This window comes from Mus caroli, chromosome 6 (genome assembly GCF_900094665.2).
Source record: "Mus caroli chromosome 6, CAROLI_EIJ_v1.1, whole genome shotgun sequence".
Taxonomy (NCBI): domain Eukaryota; kingdom Metazoa; phylum Chordata; class Mammalia; order Rodentia; family Muridae; genus Mus; species Mus caroli.
This window is the reverse complement of record NC_034575.1, coordinates 145,259,931-145,287,485: the sequence shown is the minus strand read 5'-3', so window position 1 is coordinate 145,287,485 and position 27,555 is coordinate 145,259,931. Positions and strand designations below refer to the sequence as shown.

General features: G+C 42.7%; 1 protein-coding gene across 2 annotated transcripts in view; it reads right to left on the bottom strand.

Annotated features, from left to right (window-relative positions):
- The window catches only part of Ccdc91 (coiled-coil domain containing 91), a 163,516-nt gene that overhangs the window by 109,745 nt on the left and 26,216 nt on the right, over positions 1–27,555 (bottom strand). For both annotated transcript variants that reach the window (XM_029478591.1, XM_021165354.2), the window contains exons 2-3: positions 17,390–17,433; positions 14,685–14,763 (exon numbers count right to left, since the gene is read on the bottom strand). Coding sequence is in view for 1 of the 2 variants with exons in the window: in XM_021165354.2 (XP_021021013.1) it covers positions 14,685–14,763; positions 17,390–17,419 (109 nt within the window). In the remaining variant the exon portion in view is untranslated. The remainder of the gene's footprint in view (positions 1–14,684; positions 14,764–17,389; positions 17,434–27,555) is intronic.

Sequence of the window (27,555 nt, the reverse complement as noted above, 5' to 3'; positions counted from 1 at the left end):
GGTATCCTCCTCCATACAGAACACAGGAACTTCATTCACACCATGGTGTTCTAGAACACAGGAACTTCATTCACACCAAGGTGTCCTCCTCCATATAGAACACGGGAACTACATTCACACCATGGTGTCCTCTGCACTATGGAAGACAAGAACTGTGTTCCCCATGTAACCATGACACAAGTGTCTGCTTATTTTGCTTTATTATAAGATTTTACAGAAAATAGCGCATCTCTGATTTACACCTGATGAAAGCTGAGCTGACTTCAAGATAGAGATTCTAAGTACGATTCTTGTGAGCAACAACACCTCTTCTTCAAAACAGAGAAGGCAAATGCCTACAATACCATCACTTTAAACAGGGTCTGATATCCCTGTTCCACACAGATGAAACATTCTTAAACACAACCAAGAGATGTGACTGGCAATCTGCACAGTCCAGAGTTCTGGAACTCATCCATCTACATGGTTTCTATGTAGGCCAATGGTGTCATCCAGCCATGATCTTACTCTCTGGTCATCCATCCATGTGGTTTCTATGAAGGCCATGGGTGTCCTCAAGCCATGACCTTACTCTCTGGCCATCCATCCACATGGTTTCTATGGAGGCCAGGGGTGTCCTCCAGCTATGACCTTACTCTTTGGTCATCCACCAACATGGTTTCTTTTCTTTCTTTTTTTTTAAATTAGGTATTTTCTTCATTTACATTTCAAACCTTTCCTAGATTCCTCTCTGAAAATCCCCTATACCCTCCCCCTACTCCCCAACCCACCCACTCCCTGCTTCCTGGCCCTGGCATTCCTCTATGCTGGAGCATATGATCTTCGCAAGACCAAGGGCCTTTCCTCCCATTGATGGCCAACTAGGCCATCCTCTGTGACATATGCAGCTAGAGACACAAGCTCTGGGGGTATTGGTTAGTTCATATTGTTGTTCCTCCTATAGGGCTGCAGACCCCTTCTGCTCCTTTGGTACTTACTCTAGCTCCTTCATTGGGTACCCTGCGCTTCATGCAATAGATGACTGTGAGCATCAACCTCTATATTTGCTAGGCACTGGCATAAACTCACAGGAGACAGCTATATCAGGATCCTGTCAGCAATATCTTCATGGCATATGCAATAGTGTCTGGGTTTGGTGGTTGCTTATGGGATGGATCCCCAGATGGGGCAGTCTCTGGCTGGTCCTTCCTTCAGTCTCAGCTCATGACTGGTGGGATTGCAAGCTGCTACAACCAATCTGAAAATCAGTTTGGTGTTTCCTCAGAAAATTGGACATAGTACTACCAAACGATCCATCAATACCACTCCTGGGCATATACCCAGAAGATGTTCTAACTTGTAATAAGGACACATTTTCTACTATGTTCATAGCAGCCTTATTTATAATAGCCAGAAGCTAGAAAGAACCCAGATGTCCCTCAACAGAGGAATAGATACAGAAAATGTGGTACATTTACACATTGGGGTACTACCCAGCAATTAAAAACAATGAATTTATGAAATTCTTAGGCAAATGGATAGATCTGGAGGATATCATCCTGAGTAAGGTAACCCAATCACAAAAGAACTTTGTGATATGCACTCACTGATAAGTGGATATTAACCCAGAAACTTAGAATACCCAAGATACAATTTGCAAAACACATGAAACTCAATAAGAAGGAAGACCAAAGTAGGATATTTTGGTCCTTCTTAGAATGGGGAACAAAATACCCATGGAAGTAGTTACAGAGACAAAGTTCAGAGCTGACATGGTTTCTATGGAGGCCAGGGGTGTCCTTCGGCCACAACCTTACTCTCTGGCACACGGTGACTTGGCAAGAGACTCACACCCAGACTCTAATGTCACGTCATTTTCCACAGCAACATTTTGTCACTTTCAACAAAACTAACTGTTAGAAAACTAAAAGAGAGAGGGTTTGAGTTTTATTCCCCTTATTTTAGTTAACTTCAAATTTTCTCTTTCCAGCAAATAGGATACTAGGTACTGAGCTAAACCACATACAGAAAGCAATTCAGTCACCCAAACTGAACACTGATGAAAATAAATAGAAAACATTCAAGCAGAAGGGAAGTAAAGGAATTAATAGAGATAAGTAAAATTTACCCAACTCTGTAAACCTCAGCCTGATCGTCAGGCTCTTGTGTGAGTAAAGAACAGGGTAGGGCCTGGCCACACACTTGCTTCATCCCCACGGACCTCAAGATGAACGTGAGCTAAACGCAGAGCAGTGAGAGCCTGTCCTACAGCCAGCAGGCACTGTCAGAAAAGGGGTGAGGGGAGAAGGGCATAGAAGACAGACCTGGGGATGGAGGCAGGAAACACTTTCCACTAAATTCCAAGAGTGAACAATGTGAGACATGAAGACAGGAGGGGACAGTGAGGATGGGGGGAGGGGAGAGACAGCATGGATAGAGGTGGAGAGGACAGCAGAGGCCAGGGGTGGGGGGGGGGAACAGCAGAGATGAAAAGAAACATAGAAATACCTCAATGGGCAAGTTTCACCTCAGATTAAATGATGACAGGAAATTGGTGACTGACAGATAGATGGCTGTGTCTGGGTGACACTCAGCAACAGGGCTTCACCTACTCACCCTCACTCTGTCTCGTCCTCTGACAGGCTTCCCTGGTCCTTGAAAGGACCACTAGTTCCAACCCAGCAGGACCTCTGTGACCATTTAGTTTGGGCTATTTTACTAGCACAGACATGGCATAAGGCAGACAGAATTCTTATTCTGTTCCTCACCACCCTCCTGGTCTTAACACAACCTATGATTAAATGTGGGGCACCCTGCTTCAAATTGGCAGATAAATGGCAAGAATCTAAAACAATGGGAAGAAGTAAGAATAAGACCTGTGTCATCAACACACCCCACAAAGCAGACACTGTATTTCAATCAGAAGCCCAAGAGTTTAAAAATCTTGAGAACTGATCCATCAGGGATAGGAACACCCAGTGAGTTTGATGTTTACTCAAGAAAAGCACAATTCTATCAACAACAGTTGCCTTCAGACAGAAAACAAATGGCACTTTGTGCTCACTTTAAAAGAATGTTAAAAGTGACCTTTGACTAAGTCTGCTGAGGTTCTTGCTAACTTGCACTGCTGGACAATAAAAGGTGACCATATGGTTCGCTGGCCTATGTGTCAGTCAGACTCAAGTGGCATTTTCTCCAAATTGACAGAATAATTTTAAAAACCTTAAACAAATGTGTGTGTGTTTGACATGATGTGTGTGATGTAGATGTGTGCATGACACTAGTATGTATGTGTAATATATGTGATGTTTGTATGTGATGTGTGTGATGTATGTGGTGTGTTTGTATGATGTGTTTGGTATGTGTGATGTATGTGTGTGATAAGCATGGTGTGTGTGATGTATGTGTGTGATGTGTGGTGTGTATGTGTGTGTGTGATGTGTGTGAGCACTAAGGCAGCATGCCACACTGCCAGAATAACTTCTTTACCGCTGTTCAGGTACAAAATGGCTAAAGCTTCACAGAGACAACACTTCTGCAAAACTAAGCCTAGGTAAAGTTTTCACTATTTCTCCAAAGTTCACAAACACACACTCACACACACATACACACATACACACTCACACACTCTCACACACTCACACTCACACACATACACACACACTCTCACACACACACACACTCACACACACATACACACATACACACTCACACACTCTCACACACTCACACTCACACACATACACACACACTCTCACACACACACACACTCACACACACATACACACACACACATTTCTGTTCTACTTTCTTAGTATATTAGGCAGTTTCTGTGTTGTTTATCCTAAAATTACTTGGCATGGTCCAAAATAATCTATCTGAAGTTGTAGACAATAAAACTAGCCTTCATTACACTCACCAAAACAAAACAAAAACCTCAAAATATTTTCCATGTTAATCAAGAGGAAGGGAGCTTTCAGTGCTGGGAACTGAACTGGGCTCCTTACACAGGCTTGGCCAGCACCCAGCACTGGGATACATGCCCAGCCCTCTTTCCACTTTTTATTTTGAGACAGGGTCTCACTTAAGTAGCTTAGGGTGGCCTTGAACTAACCAACACTCCTTCCTCACCCTCTGGAGCAGCTGGGATTATAGACCTGCACCACCAGACCCGACTTCAGAGGTTACGTTAAAGGACGACCTCTTCACACCAGCCATGCTTTAATAACCAAAAAAAACAAAAAAAAACCAAAAAACTATGTATTAGCTGCAAGGCAGGAGAATCAAGTAAATCAATACAGAAGTCAGAAGTGAGATTAAAAGGCTTCTACCAAGCCTAACAGCAATACTGAAATCAAGTGAGATTTTGTAACTGCACAGTTCATATGATTTATTCAGAAGAACATGGTAATTATAGGTACAAGCTTGCAATACACTGCAGAGGTTACTAAAACACTCAGAGAGATATCATAAAAACAGGTCAAATTATAATCACCAAAATCATAGCAAAGTAGATGTTTTATACTTCAATATTTTAGAATCCACAAAAAATAAGAGAAAAAAAAACTTTAAAATCAAATTCCACAAACATCAATTACACTAAGAGCTCTGACCCAGCCTGCTGGGTTCTAACTGGAGACTAGAGCAGGCACAAGAAGTGAGCATGCTCACAACATGGCAGTGGCTTTGCTCAGGCGTAACCAGAAGTGGAGAAGAGCAGAAAGGCTCATCTCACATTTGGCTGATATATTGATGGGTTGCTGGGCAGCCACAGAGCAGACAGGGTGTGTGACAGATTAACCACAGAGGAGACATGGGATGCGGGACAGATAACCAGACTAAAGAGACATGGAGGGATTACAGAATTCCAGAACCTCAAGAAATAAAGCCAACTCTCCAGTGGAAAGGCCAGAGGTATAGAGGAGCAGATAGCAAGCTCCGATACTGTGAAATCACACAGACCTCCGAGACAGACAAAGAAGAACCTGAAACGTAACTGCAGCACAAAGTGAGAGTTGATTTAAACCCACATCAGCAAGGATGACATGTGAAGGACAACAATGACCAGTTGGGACCCTGTATTTGTCAGGGTTCTCTAGAGAAGCAGCACTTATGAAAAGAAGAAAACACACGTGGGGTTTATTAGAATGACTTACAGGCTGAGGTCCAGTTAATCCATACATACATACATACATACATACATGCATGCATGCATGCATACCTCACAGGTGTTATTTCTGGATTATACTTCTTTCCATATGTGTCGAAAAGACAATAAAGAACTATCACAGGCCCTGAAATCTAAGCCGGGAGCCTCTGCCAGAGATACACCAGCCAGCGAGCCTCACCTCGTCCTCTCCTTTCCAACTTATGCCTTAAGAATTCCCACTACAGAAAACTTACTGCTCCTATAGATAGTTAGGCTTGCATGCTGGGAACAAAGAGAAGGGACATTCTTCTGTCTACTGCAATGGCCAGTCCTAGTCTCTGGAATCCATAACAGAAACTTTAGACCAAATGTAAAAATTACAATATATAAATCAGGGCTGTAAGGCATTTTCTTAATTGCTAATGGATGCAGGACGCCCCAGCCCACTGTGGGCGGTGCCAGCCCTACTCTGCTAAGGAGCACCTGAAGTCTTGGGAACAAATCAGTAAGCACCTTTCCTCCGCCATCTCGGTTTCAGTCCCTGCCTCAAGTTCACGCCCTGTCTTCTCAGTGATGGCTATCACCATAAGCCAAACAACCTCTTTCTCCCCAAGTTCCTTTTAGTTGTGGTGTTTCCATAGCGAGAGAAAGCAACAACACCAGTTTGACTTGAGCAGCAACTCACAGCTCTACAGAATCCTACTAAATCTACTAAATCCTTAGTGCGATTTAAGGAGACTGGCCATGACCATCAAAAGCAGAAAGGGTGGTGAACAGTCTTGGCCTGAGAAGAAAATGCATGAAGTAGCAAAAGGAAGCTACATGAACACCTTCACTCAAACAGTAAAATCACAGCGCTACAATATGACACCCCAGGGCTAGGGAGGAGACACAGAGTTTTGAGAGCCCTGGCTGCTCTTCCAGAGGCTCAATTCCCAGCACCCACATGACTGTTTATAACTCCAGTTCCAAGAGATCTAAAGGTCCCTTCTTGCCTGCACAGGTACCACAAACGCATGCGGTACACTGACATTCATGTAAGCATCACACATACACACAATAGTAAAACCCAGTGTCCGACATAATAAGGTGTCTAAATGGATAGTAGACAGGGACCAGAGAAAGTTTAAATGTTATCACTCTACTGCCATCCAATCTGGGGGTCAAAACCAGTCCTTCCAAGTCAGGTCCAGATGGTCATCATCAGTAAGTCAATTAACAGAGCCAAACTAAAAGTATAAAGCAGAAAAGAGGGATTTATTTGATAGGACCACATTTGGAAGAGGGGCAAAGTTTAACAACAGGGCAAAATGCACATCTCTGCAGTCCTGGTCAAGGTGTGGCTCTATCCAGGACTGCCTGCCACTATCTAGACTCCAGTTTCATCTGTCAGGTGGTCTGACAAGTTGTTAGAACTGTGAAATCTCATTCCAGGAAACAACCCCACCCCCTTTTCCCTCCTCTCAGCATGAAAATCCTGGGAAACAGAGTCTAATATTTCATCATTCTCATGGTCAGACTAAAAGGCTCAGTGTCTCTTTAAAATGCCTTCACATGCCAGCCAGTCACACTGCCTGTAAAGCACAGGTATGTGAGCGTGTAGGAAGTCACTTTCCAATCTTACCACAGATGCGGATCAGATCAATGAATCTTGTGGTTTTTTTCACTACCACGTGTAAACATACAATCTCATATAAAACAGTGTTTGGACTCGGGTCCTGAGCCCTTGAGGTGCGTCACACAGATCCCCCTGGAAAATGGGGCCAGTAGTGAGAGGTATGGCGATTAATAAATGACCATTAGCTATCCTAGGCTTTCCTGGCCAGGAGAATGGAGAACGGAAAAACTGAACCATGAAATCAAAAAGGCATCTGTCTTCCAGGTCCCCCTCTGCCAAGGTCTTAAGAGGAATGTTTGAACTTTCCTGTTGGCTTTGTATGCAAATAGCTCCAGATGCGAAGGAACCACATCTAAGTCACTTGCTTCAGCATCTGCTGGTCCAATTCCCATTATTCCTTCTGCAGGGCTGGCCGGTGACAGACAGTTTAGTCTGCCCTCTTTATAAGCTGTTTTGAAGGAGCTAATTTGGATTAAAGCATCTATCTGGACCACTTGTTTTTCCTTTGATGGTCACTGAGTTCTAATGTGGTCTGTACAGAGTTGCAAGGAGCTCAGAGGCCCTATTGGAAAGGACAGTCCTCAAGGTTTGTGCCTCCCACCTCGCCTTCTACACAACTTATATCTGTACGGTCAAAAGCAGAAAGTGAACAGACTTTTGCCTCTTAAAACTGTGCCACCCACAGTGTATAAAACGGCTGCATAACACAGCCTGACTGCAGGCGACTACTATCACAGACACGATGCTGACACTATGTGTGAAGGTCTGCCCACGCGAGAAATGCATGCCATCCTAAGCAGCAGCTTCCAGTCAGTTGGTGGAACTCACAGAACTAGTGTCTGACACTTCAAGAGCCTTCTGAATCTGCGGCAAAGGACTGAATTGATGGTGAACACACAAACAACCTTATTCAGCTTATTCAGCTCCATGGATTCCAAAACTCTGCAAAAGGAGGCACAATTAAAAAAAAAAAAAAAAAAAAAAGCCTATGGACTACAAAGGAGTAGGAAGAACTGACAACATCAGATGAGTCACAGACTGGGGACTCAGGGGGGGCACGCAGGAGCAGGTCACCACACAGGACCAGGTCAAGGCACACTCCATATGTCAGGGTCTCTGCATGTACACAAGCTTTCATACTCACATGTGCACATTACATGCATGTGTCTATCCACAGACAACCATCAATTTCAGGAGAATAAAGGAAGAGTGCTCCTTTTATAGACATTAACATAGGTAACTATTTTGCAACAAATACATGTTGAAAACAAAACATGATTTCTTAGTGATAAAATTTGTAGTTACTTTACTAAAAATTATACTCCTATGATTATACTCCTGGATGCCGCTGTATTATCTACCACACAAACCCAAATTTTATTTTCCCTTGGAAAAAAATGGTATAAAAAATGAGTAAAGTACAAAAAATTGACCTGTGGTAATTAAAATGTGACCTAAGTGTACTGTTTCTGCCATACAGGGAGGATTCGAGGAAAGATCAGCTACATAGCTACTCCATGCTTCTGAGCATCTGTGGCTACCACTGAGCACAATGTGTATACAGGAGGCATGCTTCTGGAACACTCCTAAAAGTCAGGGCAACCTGCAGTTAGGTTCTATACTTCTCCCAGGGAATCCAGAGATTGAACTCAGGTGTCAGGAGACAGGTGACTGACTCAATGAGCGGGGTCACAGACCCTGTGACTATTCTTCCCAGTCATTACTATCTGAACTGAAAGTCATCACAACATTTAATGCAGACACACAAAGTGCAGCCTCTTTAGCAAGTACTGAAAGATTCCAAAGTTAACGTATTTTTGAAGCAAAGTTTAGTTTCCTGCTCCTCTACCTTATCACTAAGACCATTTAATTATTCCCATGGATTGAAAATAACCAAGAGGAGAAACCAGCAAGTAAATCTCCCATACAGCACTGGCTTCATGTATCACTCACTACATGAGCAGTTGTAATGCCAAAGGATATAAACCTATTTTCTGCAATACAGAGACTAAAACAGGCAGGGAAAGACAAGTTACAGATGAAATTATAGCTAAAATCAGAGTTAACAACCATCCTGCACTGCCGCTACTCAAATGAGCCAAAGGTAGAAGGACCCTAAGTGTCCATGTACATGAGTAAAATGATGGCTGTCAGGATTCAAAGAGACATGACGACAGTGAAACTGGAGGGCATCATTCTAACTGAAGGAAAACACAAGACTGTGCAGTCACCCGTGAATACACCTGGAACATTCAAATTCTGAAACAAAGCACCGTAGCAATTACCAGAAATGAAGGGCACAGAAGGGGAAAGCCATTGGTGTCTAATAGTATGAAGTTTCAGTTATACAGGATATGGTATTAATGGATACACTAAAATAACAAAGATGGTAAGTCTTACCACCATTTTAAAAATATGAATTAGGATATACTAAGCACCAAACAAGTGGTACAAAAATAATATTATGACAGTGTTTCAGAAGTAGTACCCATCATATAATTCAACCCCTTTCCTCCTCCTTATTTTATTCTCCCACTCCCCAGTCTCTCCCCTTACCTCCCCTCTCCCCCAGATCCACTCACCTATAATTTTCCTCAGGGACATCAAATAAACACAGCATAACATGCTACATACAATAAGACCAGGCACATACTAACACATCAAGGCTGGATAAAGCAAACCAGTAGCGGGAAAAGGATCCTAAGAGTAGGCAAGAGTCAGAGACAGCCTCAGCTCCCACTGTTAGGAGTTCTACAAGAATACCAAACTACTCAGCCATAACATATATGAAGAGGAACTAAGTCAGATCAAAGGCTCTGTGATCTCTGCAAGCTCCCAAGAGTCCAGGTCAGTTGATCCTCTCAACACCTTTTTCTTAAAGAAAACTTACAACTCAGATGAGCAGATGGGAGGCAGGGCATCGGGAAGAGGTAGTGAGGTGGTAGGATAGGTTATTCACATCAATTTGGCTGTCTGTAGTGTGAAGCTGAAAACAAGGCTGTTTCTCTTGCATTCTCACTAGAATGAAGTAATGGTTTCCAGGCGTAGGCAGCAGTAAGAGGAGGGCCATTATTTCATGCTCACCATCTTCACTTGTATTCTTCAATTCCCATAACATGCTATGATTATGAATTAATTATGTATTTTAGGTAATGTGACATTTAATCTTCGTTGTCAACCTGACAAGTTTAGAATCACAGAGGAGACGCATTTCTGGATGAAGGTTTTCCAGAAGGTTTAACCAAGGAACAAAGACTCATCCTGAATGAGGACAGGGCAGGATAGAATGGCACCATCCCATGGATGGCCCATTCTGAATATAAAGGAGACGTGAGCCGAACATCAGCATTCACCTTTCTCTGCTTCTTACGCAAGGATGCACTATGACAGTCGCCTTACACTCTTGTCAGCACTTCTTCACCACAATGGGCTGCATCCCCTCAAGTTATGGACCAAGATGGGCCCTTCCTCTCTCAAGTTGAATTTTTTCTTTTTAAGCATGACCCCAGTCAATACTGAGACTGAAGGCAAATTTAATTTTCCCAATCTACTTTTATACCATCTTAATTACATGCAAGTATTAAGGCAAGCAGTACAATAAGGAACTAGCAAGGCAGTAAGCAAAGCCCTGTGATTACTCCTGTGACTGTTGTTTCCAAGGGCTTGTCAGAATGACCAAAATACCTGAGCCCATTTCCTTGTCCAAGCCCAAAATCTTGCCTGAATCCTACTTCTTTTGTTCCACTCTAAGATTAAAATTCCTGCCTTAACCTACTTCCCTGTTACAGACTGATGCCCTTTATGATACTATTCAAATTATTGGAGAGGAGGTTCAGAGTCTAAAAGTAGGAAAACATCTCAAGTATAATGCCAAATACTAGTGGATTTGTGTTACTTCTAAAATTTACAAAGATAGTCACTATAATTGGGAAAAAGTTCAGAGACACTTTGCAGGGTGTTTGGCCTATAATTCCAACACCTCTCTGGGTGTTTAACTTTGCATAGTGAAACTATAAATTTAAAGAATGCTGCTCTACTGAGCTTTGATGCTGAAGATACTGCTGATCAAATTATCCATGGCCTGAAGACAGTATTTCCATCTTGGTCAAGCTTCTAGAATGGCATATATGGCTTGATCATGCTAGCCCTTCTTGCCCTGGGAATACTTTTATTCCTGCCCATTGTGTTAAAGCTTGCCTTTAACACAACATCAACATCAACATGTTGGCAGCCCAAGTACATAGCTTGAAACTAAAAATGGACCCCCAAACAGAGTTATTAATTTAACAGGCTGGCAAGCCAGGGAAGGGTAAGATTCTGCACAGAGCCTTACCAACCTAAGACAGAGGCATGCACTGAAAGACCATGTTTGTTTATAATAAACAAAAAAAGGCTGTGTTTGTTCATATTACACAAAAAAGCTGTGTATGTCTTGAGGACAGGTAAGGATGGCATTCTTGTCAGAACAACCTAAGACAGGCTCAGCCTTGTTTATTGATTTAAAAGGGGGGAGATGTGGAGAGCCTTTTGGGGTACTGCTTGGCAAAATCTAACATTGGCCAAGGACAAGGAAATGAGCTTCTGGCAGGAATGTGACATTGGCCATGACTCAGCATGACAGGAATCTGACATCAGGGCATAATTCTTATCAGCTATCTGATCACAGGAAAGGTAACCAAGAAGGTCAGATGCTACACAAGAGTGAGGAGGATGAACAGAAGACAGTGCACACCTTGTCACTCCTGCATCCCACCCACAGTGGGGCCTTGAGTGAGTACTTACATAGAAGACACATCTCCTGAAGTACTGGGAAGGCTTGCCCCCTGCCCAAAGAACCACAAGGCTATAACCATACATGTGGAGAGAGACATTAATTATCCCCACATGGATGACTGCTGAGAAGCAGTCATCTAGCTTGGTTTGAAGCGGTACTCTCAGTATACTACTACACCTCTTATGCTCACTGACTAACAAAATTCATATCTTGACCCTAAAAATTAGCCTTTCCATATTCCCCCAAAATAATTAAAACTTAAACAGAATGTTTGAGTTATCTTCTAAGATATGTCCTTGAAAACATATGTTCTGTATAGATGACAAACAGGTATAGTGTAGAAGGGACCATCATGCATAGTAACCAGTTCACATCACCATCCTGGAAATGATCTCCACACAGACCAGATAAAATCCTGGATCTACCTACCTGAATCCAGCAGCCAGAGAAAGACAGCTGTAAAAAGAAGAGGAGAGAAAGACAGACGGCCCTGGCTTTAAGGACATCCCTTAGCCAGGTCTGCTAGTATCCATTCCTGCAAACCCATAAGGAAACCTAGAAGAACACCATCATCAGAGCTGGGATTTTGGGGGACATGAAGGAAAGAGTGAAGTGGGATGAGAGAGGTTGTTAGCTCACTGGCCTACACACAGCCTGCACTAGTGACCGGAGCCTCTTGGAACTACCTCTCACACCCAGGCACTGAAGGAGCCCCTCTCCCTCATCTCACAGAATTCTGCCTCTCCTACTGCTTCCATTCCCTGATTGTGAGCATCCAAACTAACCAAGTCTTTAACACATGGTCTTCACATGTTTACACGACATCTTTATCTTGTCCTTTTGAGGTGGGTAGCATTGAACAAGGACAAGCAAGTGTCTCTCTGTAAATGCCTTTAGGCACCTGTCCAGGAGTGGTAGAGTTGGGAAATATGGTGGTTCCAGTTTTACTTTCTTGTGAAAGAACTGACATCAGGAGACTGTGTTCCCAGCAACAGTGGATAAGGGCTCCTCTTTCCTCATATTCACTCCAGTATCCCTGCCTGGTATCTCATACAAACACAACCACTGCCATCAGCAGGAAACCTTCCCAGCCAGGAACTCCAGCTCTGGGCTTTCCCATGGGTTTCTGGCTCCTCAGATACATAGGCTGTAGAGATTCCACATGATCACCCTGTAGGAAATCCAACCCACCCTGCTATTTCTGTTTATAGCTGAATTCTATCAGAACCAAGGCTTGATCCTCAAAACTCAACTCCACCTCTTATGTCATGACCACATCCCCATCAAGTTTTCCTGCTGACAGATTTTTCAGATGCTTGAGCTACTGAAAAGGAACAAAATGGTCAGGAAGACTAGAAAGAACAGGTCTCATCCCCATACACACCCCCTCTAACAAACTAAACAATCTTCCTAAGTCATAATTTCCTCATCTGTTTAACAGAAAGAGGGTAGCTAACAGCCCACCTTCTGATAAAGAGCTGACAGCAGAGGCACCCTGAGCCACTGGATAAATGCAAGATCGCACTGACTCTTCCTAGTGATTCTCATGGCCATCCAAACCACACTATGATTGGGTACTAGTCACACAAATGTGAGTCTGTACCGAGGGCATCTATATCCTACACACTGCACTTAGTACAAAACCACAGGGAGGCTGGAGAAGTTCTGGGATTAAGAGCAGTTGCTGTTCTTCTACAGGACTGTCTGTAGCCACAGCATCAAGGAACCTGGCATACTCTTCTTGTCCCCAAGGGCATCAACACACACATGCACAAACATACACGCAGAGACAACATACACATAAAAGGGAAATCTTAAAATGAGAAAGACACACCTATCACACAGCAAACACGATGCCTACCCCCACCCAACTGAAGTGTCAAACACTTAAAGTCTGATAATGGGCATACTGAGACATGGGAGGAAGGACCTGGTAATCTCTATGGGAAAAAAAATACTAATGCAAGAAATACTTCAAACCAGAATTCAGAATATTGAGGGGATAGGAGAATACAGACGTGGGGTGCCAGAAGACAAAACTAGCCTGAGAATTCTTTCTTTCCTATACATATATTTTTGTCCTTTTCTTTCCTTTTTTTTTTTCTTAACATGCAAAGTGGCAACTTTCCTTATGGTATTTTCACACTTACTAGCTTTTATTTGACCCTTTCCTCCAACCCTCTAACCCTGTACTGCCTGCTCTACCCAAGTGCAAGCTCATCCACTCCCAGGACCTTCCCTCCCCACTATCAAATCACATGTGCTCCAAGACCCTCTTGACCAGACTTCAATCCAGTTCCCTCCATGGACACTCCTCAGTCCCAGGTACATGCGCATATGTGAAAGTCAAAAGCTGAGATACACATATGACAGAATACATGCATGACTGTCTGAGCCCAGCTCACCTCACTTCATACTTTCCAGTTCCATCCATCTCCTACAAACTTTGTAACTCCATTTTTTATAATGTGCATAAGTATGTTTTCACATCTCTGCTGACAGCATCTACTCCTTGCTTCTGGGAGGAGTAGCATTGAACACAGCTGTGCAGTTATCTCTGTAGTGAGATCCCCAGCCTGTTAGGTGCATGGCCAGGAGTTGGTAGAACAGGGTATGTTCCCACCAGCACTGGGTGAGAGCTCCTCTTTCCTCAGCATTCACTGTCATGGTTTCCCTAGATGCAGGCATTCTAACAGGGAGAAGAGGAAGTCTCAGAGTGATGTTCTATGCATTCCAAGATAGGTAGGATATTGAACACTTTTTGAAAATATTTATTGGCCAACTGTTATTTTTAATTTGTAATACTTGTACATTTAAATAATAAGTGACTTTAGCAGAATGGGGTATATCATATGCAAATAACCCAAGAAGCTTCTTGATAGCTTCCTAAGCCAAGAAATGTGAACAATGGATGTGTACTTAGGTTCATTTACTCTTAACAATCTCCTCTTACAAGCAGTCTCACTCTAGCACAGTGTGTGCAATGCAATTCATGCTTTGAAAAAAAAGAAAATTTGGATTCAGAGTGAATCGAGGACACTACAGTTTTCAGGTCAGAAAAAAATGTAAATTTAAAAAGAGAGAGAGAGAGAAGTAGATTTTAAAAACAGCAAAAACATATTGCATAGAGAAAAGAGAATCCTGTGACTAGGAGGTAGTAGTACCTGCAGGAAAGGTGGCCCAGGGGACAGCAGGAGACACAGCTTGGGTTCCGCCTTGCTCACCATCAAAGGTCTCTGCGGCCTGGAAGACAAGGCAAGACAACCTCAAAAGACCTATAGAGCTGGACTTTACACCAGTTGTCACACACAGGCAGACACGCCTCTGTGACACGCCTCTCACTCACATTCTCTCTGGTCAGCCCACTGCCAACCTCTGCACTGTTCTCCATAGGGAGTGCCTAGGCCCAGTTCTCAGGTAAGCAATTCCCTTCCTTATGCCAATAACCTCCTGTCAATCAAATGTGTGTTTCATATATCTGTCATCACGCTTTCACTTGTGCGCTTCATTTCAACTGCTCTAATTTAACTCAACACAACATTCATTCATCTATGTAAATTTTTCTTGAAATATAGACAATTTTTTATTTTACAAGATCACTTGGGTTAGCATAAATCTTAGAGACTACTCTGAGTGAGCACTGAGCCTGACTTCTCCAACAATCTACTCTGGATTCATGAGCATCAAATATTAAAGAGCTGCAAAAGTTCTCTGTCTCTCAAGTAACTGTCAAGATTACTACAAAATCAGAGCTACAGCTTCACACAGGTTAATTCCTATTGTGCATGGAGTCATCAAACAAGGAGTCAAAAGGCACAGGCAGCAGAGGATGAGGCTGTTGCTGCCCACTAGCTGTGAAGATGAGCCCACTATACTTAAACACAGGACAAACACCTTCCACTCCTCCTTAGCAGAACTGACTGAAATGGAAGCAGGTGAGCGCCATGAAGCCATCATGCTGATCAGTGCAGGATCTGGTGTGGAAAGGACCAACCACATTGTGAAGAGATGCTGGACTCACTAGTCACTTACGAAAGCATAACAACTGTGGCTTTACTATGGATCTATGATGGTTTAGAGATAGGAGAATATGCTTGAATGAGGCCCTTAAATAACAGCTTCCAAACACTACTGCAAGCTACGTAACAGTATGAAACCCATCTTCTCATCAATGTCAATGGAGTTTTCACAAATTTTTAAATGTTTCATTTCAGGAACATGAAAAAGATTCAAAACACGAAATATTAAATAAAAGTATGAAACACTCAAATGAGCTTAAAAAACATTTTTGGGTAAAATGTGGAATACATGTATATCAATACTGCCTGCCTGGACATGGAGAACATGTGTGTCTATAGCAGGTCGCTGCACATGGAGAACATGCATGTGTATCTATAGTAATTTCCCTGCACATAGAGAACATGTGTGTCTGTAGTAGCTGCCTGCACATGGAGAACATGTATGTCTGTATCAGTTCTGTGCACATGGAGAACATGTGTCTGTAGTAGCTGCCTACATATCGAAAACATGTGTGTCTGTAGTAGCTGCCTGCACATGGAGAACATGTGTGTCTGTAGTAGCTGCCTACACATGGAGAACATGTGTGTCTACAGCAATTGTCTGCACATGGAGAACATGTGTGTCTGTAGTAGCTGCCTGCACATGGAGAACATGTGTGTCTATAGTCGCTGCCTTCACATGGAGAACATGTATGACCACACTGGCTCCCTATACACTGACAGCTATGAAAGACAGATAGAACATGACTCGCTGCTGAAAAGAACCATATTATTCCTCCTTGAATAATACCCTGCTTCTCCTACTGACATTAATTACACTCCATAACTTTTTTACCAAATCCAAACTATATGAACGTTTAAAAGAAAAAAAAAAAATAGGAGAAAGAGGAAGAAAAGGAAAAAGAAAGTCCTCCTGCGCACTGCGGGTGGCTCAAGCCCTGGAATCCCAACTCTTAATCCAGAGATTTTCCTGCAAGACTATACTGGCTCCATAAAAATAACTGCGTTATAAAATATTTCAATAAAGTGAGCACACGCTGGAAAGGACTAAGGAAAATACTGCATTTGCAGCTAACAATGGCACTTCCAGAATGCCACCGAAACCTGAGAGAACACTGTGACAGCACAGGTGGGAACAGCCATGACGGCATCTAACTCCCATTTCTCAGTGCACCAGCATTTTCTAAAGATGTGCCCTCAGTCCCATCCATGGCTGACAATCTCAGAAACGCTCCCTGATGCTTCACCAGCCACAATCAATTACCCAAGTTAAACCATTCCTATGGTGGCAAGATCAGAGCTTCAAAAGCAATACACCTCAATGTTTAGGTAGATGATGTTTCTTAATTTTCCTTTATTATAATCTATGTTTCAGAGTTACATCAAAGTGATTCAGAATAGGTCCTATGGGTAAGACCAATAGTTCAGTTGGTAAACTGTTTGCCTTGCCAACATTGGACCAGAATGTATTCACCAGGACCCACTTTTAAAAATCTGGGCAATGGCAGCATGCATTTGTAATTCCCGTGCTAAGAAAGCCAGTCTGAGGCTGGCTGGCCAGCCAACATAACCTACTTGACAAGTTCCAGGCCAGTGAAAACCCTTATCAAAAAAAAAAAAAAAAAAAATAAAAAAAAATAAAAACCAAATCCATAAAAAAAAAAAAAAAAAAAAAAGGTGAACAGGTTCAAATATGAGACATAAGAGGTTGTCCTCTGGCCTCTGGATACACACACACATGCACCAGCAGACAAGATACACACAGAAAGAACAGACCGAGAAACAACAAAAGTAAACACACTTTCCTAACAGTTAGCTGTTACCCTGAGTTAACAACAGACAGCACCTACCTCAAAGCCACCAAAGTCGTCATCATCCATTCTTTAAGCCGCACCTGAAACACAGAACAGTTGAGATGAGCCACCTGCATCAGAACACACCTGTGACTTAAAGGAGGATAGTGCTTTGTAAATCAAAACTACTCCATCCAGATTATGAAATTATTAGGCTTTCTTAAACTGTATGTGTCCATTTTTATCACTTAAAAAAACGGTTGGTAATTGGCTTTTACTTTCTGACAAAATTAGCAATTTCTGGAACCTTTTCAGTAACCATGTATTTTGCCATTTTCTGTTGCGACTCCAGGAGTGGAAAAATATTCTTTTACATTTTAATTTGCTTTTCCCAAAGTGGCGCTAGGGCCCCATCAGTAATGCTTCCTGCTTTCCGCATCTACCCCTCAGCTGTCTGGCAACATCAGCACAAACTCCAGCTAAGAACAGGACTGTGGTAAATTTTTGGAAATCTGTCCCCACCACAAAGGTTCTTCCCTCGGTTTCATGGCCGGGCTGAGTTAGATTTTCAAAATTGATCAGCATTTTTGAGCTGTGGCCACGACTTCTGGAGCATTTGATATGTGTATTTTTAGCTAAAACTGCTTTGCACTTTTGGAAAAATGTGGAGCAAGTTACTGGGCTGATCAAGGTAAATCAAGTTGTGTGTTCATGAGAGACAAGGCAAAAACATGAGAACATCCAGGATCACTCATGCCCTCGCTCTCAAGGTAGGAGAGAGACAAGCTTCAGCAGGGTATGCACTGTGTCACGGGCTCAGCACCCAAAACTAAAACAGCAAGGAAGGAACAGCCTGGGAAGGTGAAGGGGTGACAGTGTGTTAACGTTCTCTCCCTGCAGCTGAGTACAGGAAAGCAGAAGCCCCGTATGCAGTGGAGCAGCCCTGGCGCCTTCATGCTCCACATCTTGAGGAACACATAGCAACATCTCCATCAAGGAAACGCCACCCACTTCACAAAAGTAACAGCAAAGAAATGCACGCGTCGCAGATTGTTTTCACTAGGCCAAGCCAATTTATTTGCACAAAAAGTAGAAGGGACAAAGAATGTGTGTGGATGGAAATAAGATCAGTTTATAAATAGCACTGAGTCACTAGAACTGCTAACACAGAAGAGACAGCAACTCTGTCACCGCTTACTCAGTCTAGTTGACACTCTTCAAAAGATGTACCTCTGTTTACAAATCTAGAAATTAAAGCTAAGCTAGCCATCACTATGCAGTTGCTTATATTTTATAGAAAATATAAACTGGACTTCCAGAAACTGTTGACAATGGTTATTCTGAAATGAAGTGACATTCACTGTGTCTCGACTGAAGAAAATTCTGCTATGATCACATCTGTCGGGAAGAAACTATGGCAAAGGACGCTATGTATCCAAAAACTTAACAGTCAAGCTGTAAACACCACACTGTCTTCCACGTGGGTACCACAATCTCCAGAGCCAATTACTATTTTTAGCATCTGTGAACCCTGCTGTACTCTGTGCGCGGTGTTCATTTCAAAGGCATAGTTTTTGGAGTTAAGGCTCCTGTGTTTTCACAAGGCACATCCTGACATGGGATGGGAAGGGTGCCAGCAAGCAGACAACACAAGCACACAGCATGTTCGCCTGTGGTAAGAAAACAGATTCCTAAGTTCTGATTGAGCTGTGCAAAACAGCAGAGCGGTGACCACGGGTGCTCTAGGTTCCAGCAAACCTAAGTTAGACAAGGCAGAGTTCCTCGTCCATACTATCAAAAAGTAAATGTGTCCTGGATAGCTTAAGAGATGGTGCTACAGAAATGTTACTTTAAGGCCTTTCTACAAACAACGTAGATCCAAATCCTACGACAGTGTCCTTCTGCATATTTAAGACTAAAGACACCAGATGTTTTTGCTGCTGATTATGTGTACATTTTGTGTGTGTGGGGGGGGGTTGTTTGTTGTTGTTTTGGGGGGTGATTTGTTTTGTTTTCTTTTCTTTTCTTTTCTTTTTTTGAAACAGGGTCTCAATATATAGCCCTTGCTGGTCTGGAACTTGCTATGTAGAACAGGCTGCCTTCAAATTCAGAGATCTTTCTGCCTCTGCCTCCTGAGTGCTGAAATTAAAGGCTTAAGGCACCAAACCTGACCTCAACAGCACTGGTTTTTATAACCTAATGTTACAGGGGCCAGAGAAAAGGCTAAGTAGATAAAGCATTTGGCACTCAAATATATGAACCATTGTTTAGATCCCCAGAATTCACAGTGAAACCAAACATATAAAAAGTCTTCTATGACCCCAAAACTTAGGAGCAGAAGGTATCCTGGGGCAAGGTGGCTGGCTAGACTAGTCTGAATCGCCCCTCTCTGGCTTCATCAAGAGAATATACCTCTAAAAATACAGAGTGATCAAAAATGATGCCCAACATTTACTTTGGGCTTCCATACCCCCTCCCCACACATGAACACGTAAATATGCAGCCCACAACACACAAACGTACAAAAAGAAAATTAATTTATAATATTCAAAAGCTAAAAATTAATTTTTGAAAAGGAACTAATACAAAGGTGGCTTATTGATGGACTCTCACTTGAATACACTTGAATCTTGGGTGTACCTATGGTGATTCTTCTGATAAGGCTTTGTGGAGCATTTCTGTAATTTTGTGTTAGAGTCATGAGCACTGCATCAGTTACCAGGATGTGCCAACACCGAGTTAGCACCTAAGTCACAAAGTGAGGAGACTCGGGAAGGGTGGGACTATGCACTCAGAGCCACATTCTGCTGGCTTAGAGACCCAGACTAAAGGTTTTCATAGTATCTAGGTTCTACAGTCCTAGACCTCCTTATGTAAACTAGCCTGCTGGTTGCTTTATTATTTTAACTCCCACTCTGCCATCCTCAGTACTGACAACAGAGCAGACTGGAGAAAGCTAGACGAGAAAGTAAGATATGGACTCAGGGACCGTGACACACCCTCCGAAGTGACTTCACAGCTGCCAGTCACCGTCCCCAAGAAGCAGGTCTGCTGTGGTGTGGAGAAAAGCACACAAATACAAACAATGTGAAAACTCCTGCAGAGAAAACTATCCAGTGTTGGGGAATGACTTCAAAGGGGACCTATCTAGTGGAAATACAGGGCGTACTTCAAGTACAGGGTACCTTTGAGACAGACTGTAGGAACTGGACAGAAATCTCACATTCTAAAGTTTAGGTTTTGAACGTATATTTTATCAGTTTCCACTGAAAAGTCTTCTTCTTAAAATGACAAAAATAGTAAATTAATTAAAATGCTTCTGCTTGCTCCTAAATACAAACAAGGTTTAAAAAAACTAATACTGTGGGAAGCCACATGTGCCGTTGCAGGGTGGCGCTGGCTTCTGCTGGCCACCACGCATACATAGGCAGTAAAGTTTTTTTGCCAAGATGAGGTTTTGAGAATTAACCAAAATTAACCAATCAGATGAGAGAGAAGTTGACCAATCAGATGAGAGAAAAGTTAACCAATCAGATGAGAGAGAAGTTAACCAATCAGATGAGAGAAAAATTAACCAATCAGATGTAGGCATGCAAATGAGGTGGTAAGCATCAACCAAGCACAACCAATCCGGGTGTGAGACACGCCTCTCCTAGGCCTATATAAAGCAGCACCAGTGCTGGGCTTGGGGTCTATTCGCCTCTACAATCAAGCTCTCCCAATAAACGTGTGCAGAAGGATCATGTTGCAGCGTCATTCTTGCTGGTCGAGCAAGAAATATGGTAAAGGAGAAAAGTACAAAAAAACTGCAGGGATACCCATGGGTGAAGGAAGCTCAGCCCATTTCCCTCACGGACGGAATCCAGGGAAGGCTCAAGAGTGGGTGACTAGCAGTTGGGTAAAGGTGGGATTAAAAATCCAACCAGAGTCAGGACTGTACCCAAAACCCACACAGCCAATCACTTCCAGCTCTTTGCCCCTGTGACAGAAGATCTGAGAACAGGGAGCACAGCCCACAAAGCAGGGAGCACAGCCCACAAAGCAGGGAGCACAGCCCACAGAGCAGGGAGCACAGCCCACAGAGCAGGGAGCACAGCCCACAGAGCAGGGAGCACAGCCCAATTTCACCATTGCTGCTGAGTAAACTCCAGCTCAAGCGAGACTGCTCCTCTTGCTTGTCTGGGCTCTCGGGCGCTACTCCAATAAATAGTACCCAGATGCATTGTGTTCCCCATTAGCTCCTGATTTCATTAAGGGACAGACTGGCATAAACACTAAAAGGAAGGAAGGGTGGTATCCAGCTTCCTGGGCTGAAATTCCAGGTCTGACATGTACTGCATTATAGTGGGCATGTACCTTAAACATTTTGGTTCTTCCAGATGTCACTGAAGAGATGAAATACGCTAAAGTAGAAATTAAATGCTTGGAATAGGAGCCCATCCCTACACACTCTATCTGCACACATTTACCATCAGTGCCTCTGTCTCACAGACTGTGGTATTTTGAATGAAAATGGCCTACATAGGCTCATAAGGAGGGGACAATTAGGAGGTGTGGCCTTGTTGGAGTAAGTGTGTCACTAGGGATGAGCTTTAAGGTTTCAGAAGCTCAAGCCAGGCCCAGGGTCACTTTTCCTTCCTGATACCTGAGAATACAAATGTATAACTCTCAGACCCTTCCAGCACACTGACATGCTTTCTGCCATGACCAGAATGAACTAAATGTCTGCACTGTAAGCCAGCCCCCAGTTAAATATTTTCTTATAAAGGGAACTCTTATACAGGCAACTCTTATAAAGGAGTTGCCATGGTCATGGTGTCTCTTCACAACAGGAAAATCCCTAACACACGTATGAACAGGATTCCCAGTATACTTGGGAATAACAAGAGAGCAGAAAACCACACCACAAAGAGCAAGAAAGAGGAAGAAAGAGCAAGTCCTAAGCATACATAGTATCCTTTGAGAGCTAACAGCAGGACATACACCACTGAACTAAGAACAGGACATCCTAAGCTTGTGAGGGAAGAGAGGAGGAGGGGGAAGGTAAGACTGGAAGGTCTTGATTTAAATTACAATTGATGAAGAATCATGGGATGGAAAATAATGGAGAACTCCATTAAAATGAAGCATATACAAGAAAATGGAAAATTGGTGAAATAAAAGAAAGTTTCAGATTGAGCTATGTAACATCTAATCACTAGGAATTCTATAAAGAACACAGAGAACTCAGAAATCACCAGCAAAGTAACTCAAAATCACATCCTTTATAAGACTACAGTGGGCCTCTGGAAGGTAAGGCAGCTCCATCCAAGCATGAAGACTGCATGCAGCAGCCTGAAGAAAGCAGAGGGCACTGGGGAAGGGCTTCTGAAACTCAGAGGGGGAATGACATGCACCACAGTGTTCTACAACCAGCCAGAGCAGTAACTCATTGAGTTCAGGACAGAATAGAATCATAGCCACACCCATGAGGTCTCAACACAGGTTTTCCTTCTTACAAATGTCTTGTGGAGCTGGGGATGAACCACGGCAGAGTGATGGCCCAGCACACACAAGGCCCTGGGTTCTGTGTTCAAAACCCCCAGTGCCACAAAAAGACAAAAAACAATTGTGTGTGACAGACAGAAGACCTGAGACAGGTAAACTGCCTCCATGTCAGGAAGGGTCAGGAAGACTGGATACAGTCAGAATGTTAGCCCCTCGTGGCTTACCCTCATGAGTGGAGTGTTCAACACTGGAAAGGAAGTTCAGCGCTGTGTCAGTGAATACAATGCTGGCCGACTGAAACCCACACACTGGACAAGAAAAGTAACCACCCCACTCCGGTCCTGAACACAGATAACTGCAATAATGCAAACACGGAGTAGCTGTACCAAAATCCCCGTGTGACCACAGAGGGCAGAGGCAGAGGCTGGGGAGGGAAGGCCACACCTTCTTCCCTGTTACAAGGGCACAGGTCTTCAGTGGAAAAATCACAACGCAGCGACCATATGCATGAGGTTTAGATACACTTAACACCCAATCCTGAAAACATGGCAGGGCAGGAAAGCAGAAAACACAGATGGCCGTTGTTTCACAGAAAAATGCCTTTTACAATTTTAAATTATGGGCAGAAAAACAAACTGTTACTATCCAATCTACCTAGTATTTCCATCAAAATATTACCAAAAAAAGTCAAAGCAAGTTTGTTTCTCTTAGAAACTAAATACAAGCATAAATGCTTTAAAATAGCATTTTACCAGTGAACAAACTGGACTTTTTTATGTTCCCATGCTACACTTTCCCACATTGCAAGTATTTACACACAAATAAACTATGACTCTGACTTCAAAGCTGCCCAAAAGCAAAGCAGACAACTAGAAAGTCAGACAGAGAAAGAGCCTTCAGAGAAGGAAAGTTGGGCTGTTGAGTGTCTCAACTCTGCACAACATGGGCCACTGAGCATCAAATGAAGTCACTGCCCAACTGGAAAAGGCTGGCCTCCCGTGGCACTGGTCACACCCTCTCGCTGACCACACCCCTCAATGGCTGGCTACCCATCTCACTGGCCACCAGCCTCATTGGCCACACCCCTGCCTTGCCAACTCTGAAAGCCAGATTTTTCTCTTTGGTACAGAGTTTCCAATGAATGCAGGTGTGGAAGAGGAAGCACTAATGAATATGGTTGTGACAGAGCTTATGGCCTTGCAAGTCTCTCATGTGAGATCAGGATGGGATGGCCATTTCAGCTAGAAGATACCCTTGTCCTGTTTCTGTAAGAAACCTGAGGTAGTGTGGGGAGCGAGGGCCATGGCCTTTGCTTCTTATCACCTTACACCAGGCAGTTCCTAAACTATTAATTCAAAGAATATTGTTAATTGGTGCTTTGGGAATGATGACTGATGAGGCAAAACAGACAAAGATCTTCTAGGCCCTTGTTAGTCTCAGCTCCAAATCTCCCAACAAAATGTCTGACCTGCACCTCTATGCATCAAAGGAAGACAGATTCTGCATCATGCCAGTGCTCATGGTTAGAAGTAAAAATACACCAGTGTATCCTGTTAATGACCACTATAGGTCACAGCAACGGACAGATAAATGGCCTTTCCACAACCAACAGAAAACTCAGTGCTGGGGACTTCCTCCCTGCCCCCTCCACCCACAGTCCCATTCCTGCAAATGAATGAACCGTTACCTGTTCCTTCTTCATCATGTTGATTTCAGTGACTTTCTATTATACTTAAGTTTGTGTACATGTATGCACAGAGACTGGACACTTCATAGGCATCCTGAGTAAACGCCTCTGTCCAAGGAGCCATATCACCAGCCCAATCTGTCAATTCCATGTAAATTATAAGCTAGGTTTTTACTTGTTAAAGGCAGATTTTGACAAACAAATTCTTTTTAAATGCTCAGTTTTAGTCTTTTTAAATCTTTTTGGTCTTACATAATTTTAGATATATACCTGTACTTGCTACAAAGAAAGCTAACATGTTTAGACATTTAAAATGGTTAGGCTAGCTACAGCTTAATATTTACATGTAGTGAAACTGAAGATCTAATATGGATGTTTTCCCCATTTCTTTTATTATAAACTAACATCTTTCTTCATTAACCTGTTAGTATCTTTATCATATAACATTTATTTTGGAACATGAATATGTGCATTTCTAGCTATAGAATTAGTTTGATGGACATGACACCCATACAGCACTGAGCAGTCCTACCCTGAGCCTGGCAACTGTCACTAAGGTACACTATGGGTTATCAGTGACACTTGTTATTTTCCCTAAAGGACATATGTGCATGTCCTGTCAGGTTTACTCCTGATGCTCTACGGTTCTAATGTCTCCTTTTACATTATCTAGCAAACTGTTTTACCTTCATCTTCTTTGGTAAACTCTTATTGGTAATAATTTATCTCTACATTCTTTCTCGTTAATTTTATATGCAAACGATCATTTTGCCTCCAAACAGCAAGCTTTCTTTCCCCCATTACACCTCCTACCACCTCAGGTTCTGTTCCTCGTCACTGAACATAGGCCATGTTCTCTACTGCTGCAGCAGGCACATGACACCATGTGGCAGGCTGCACTTGCTGAAGACAATCTCATGCATTTTTTTTAAAAATGGACACCAGCACCATCCTCTCTCCTGACCCTGTCCACCTTAACCAACTGGAGGACAGCCAAGCACCACCCTGTATCGGAATGCAGTCTCCTCCCACATCTGCTGCTCATCTCTTGTCTTTGGAATACAGGTGCCAGGATACAGAAAGACCACACAAGCCAACAGAGAGACCATTTGAAGAAGCTTTCTGACTGACTGCCAACCACTGGCATCAGATCCCTAGACTTGAGTGACCAAACATAATTTCAGAAGATTCCAGATGATACCAAACCACCTCCAGGACATACCATCCCAGCTAAGGACTGAAAGACTGAACACATTTTCTACAGCCAACTCCCTGACTTTAGAAATTTTGGTAGTGAATGCTGTTTACATCATATGTTAACTCAGGTTTGACATTACCATTCCTGGTTACAGGAAATCTAACATTTCCCCATATAGGAAGGAGGCCTGCTGACAACAGTCTGATTGGTTCCTAAGGATAGGGGTTCCTACTTCCTTCATTTGTTAAACACCATCACCAGGAAGTCACACTGCTTATCAAGTGAAACTGTCCTGCAGCTGTTCTTTAAGCTTCTGTCACTAGGGAGTTATGGGTCATGTGATATAGGTGCCCTGGTACACCTGGGATGACCCATCTGGTGACAGGACTGTCCTGCAAGAGCTCCAGACTCCAAGGAACCAGGAAGCATCTTCAGTTTCCGTTTCTCATAGTGTCTTCATGGGATTTAGATATCAGGTTTGAGCTGGGCTCTTAGAACTGGCTAGAAAATATTCCTCTTTTTTTGTTAATGAAAAGAAATTGCATCAGAATGGAATAATCTATTTCTTAGAATTTTAGATAAAAAAATAACTTTGGCTTAACAAATCATGGGAGCCTGTTGCTTGCTTTGTGGGAAGATTCAGTTTCTTGTTAATTATAGGACAATTGAGACTTTTAATTTCTCCAGAAGATTTTGTAAGTAATATTTTTTCAAAAAAAAAAACCTATTCTTAAAGGGGTGGCAGTTATTAACAATATTCTTCTTAGCACTTTTAATGACTGATTTATCTGCCATTCCATTCTTTTTTTTATATATTGAGCAATATGTTAATTAAATCTTCTATATTCTATTGGCCTCTGCTTTGTTTTGCTTTTTATCTATTCACAAACGTGAGCTGAAATCTACCACAGTAATAGCAGAGTCAACAGCTTCTACATAAGATTCTACTGAGATGGGGAAGGGATACTTTCTAGTTCTTTCCTGGAAAGCAAATAGACAACTGGGAGTGAGTGTGAGCTAAGGTGTGTATGAGCAGGGTTTCCTAAGTGGTTCTGGTTCTCTAATGTGATCAGTGAGTCTGTTTTAGAAACACCAGTTGTCTGGAAGAAGAAAAGGGATGCCCACTTCATGACATAAATTATCTCGAGCTTTAAAAAATAGTGATGGGAAGGGCTAGAAGGATGGCTCTGTAGTTAAGAGCACTGGCTGTTCTCACAGAGACTCAGGTTCCAGCACCCACATGATGGCTCACAACTGCCTGTAGTTCCATTTTCCAGTGATCCAACACCCTCTCCCGTAATGAAGCAGGATTCAGTGTTTACATTCAGTGTATGTGTGTGTGCTTGCACACACACGTGGGTACCACAGCACAAGTGTGGAGGTCAGAAGAAACAGTATGGGAGCTCCACCTCTCTCCCCCTCCACCATGTCGCTTCCAGGCTTCAAACTCACTAGCAAGCACCTTTACCTAGGCCTCCTAGCCAGCCCAAAAAATGTTTTAATGTAAGCAATTGGAAAATACAATGGAATGAGAGATAGCATGCAAAAAGGGATAACAGGAAAGAGAAGAAAACTAAGAAAGGGCAAACTGAAAAGTACCAGTGATTTAAAAATATAAAAGAAATCATTATGGAGCCATTTATAAAGCGTACACAGCAAGAGAAAAGTAAACACAGTGACACAGTGCATCGGTAACAACACCCTTCTCAATAGTCACAAATAATATAAAATANCTCGGCGTGACTCTAACTAAGGAAGTGAAAGATCTGTATGATAAGAACTTCAAGTCTCTGAAGAAAGAAATTAAAGATCTCAGAAGATGGAAAGATCTCCCATGCTCATGGATTGGCA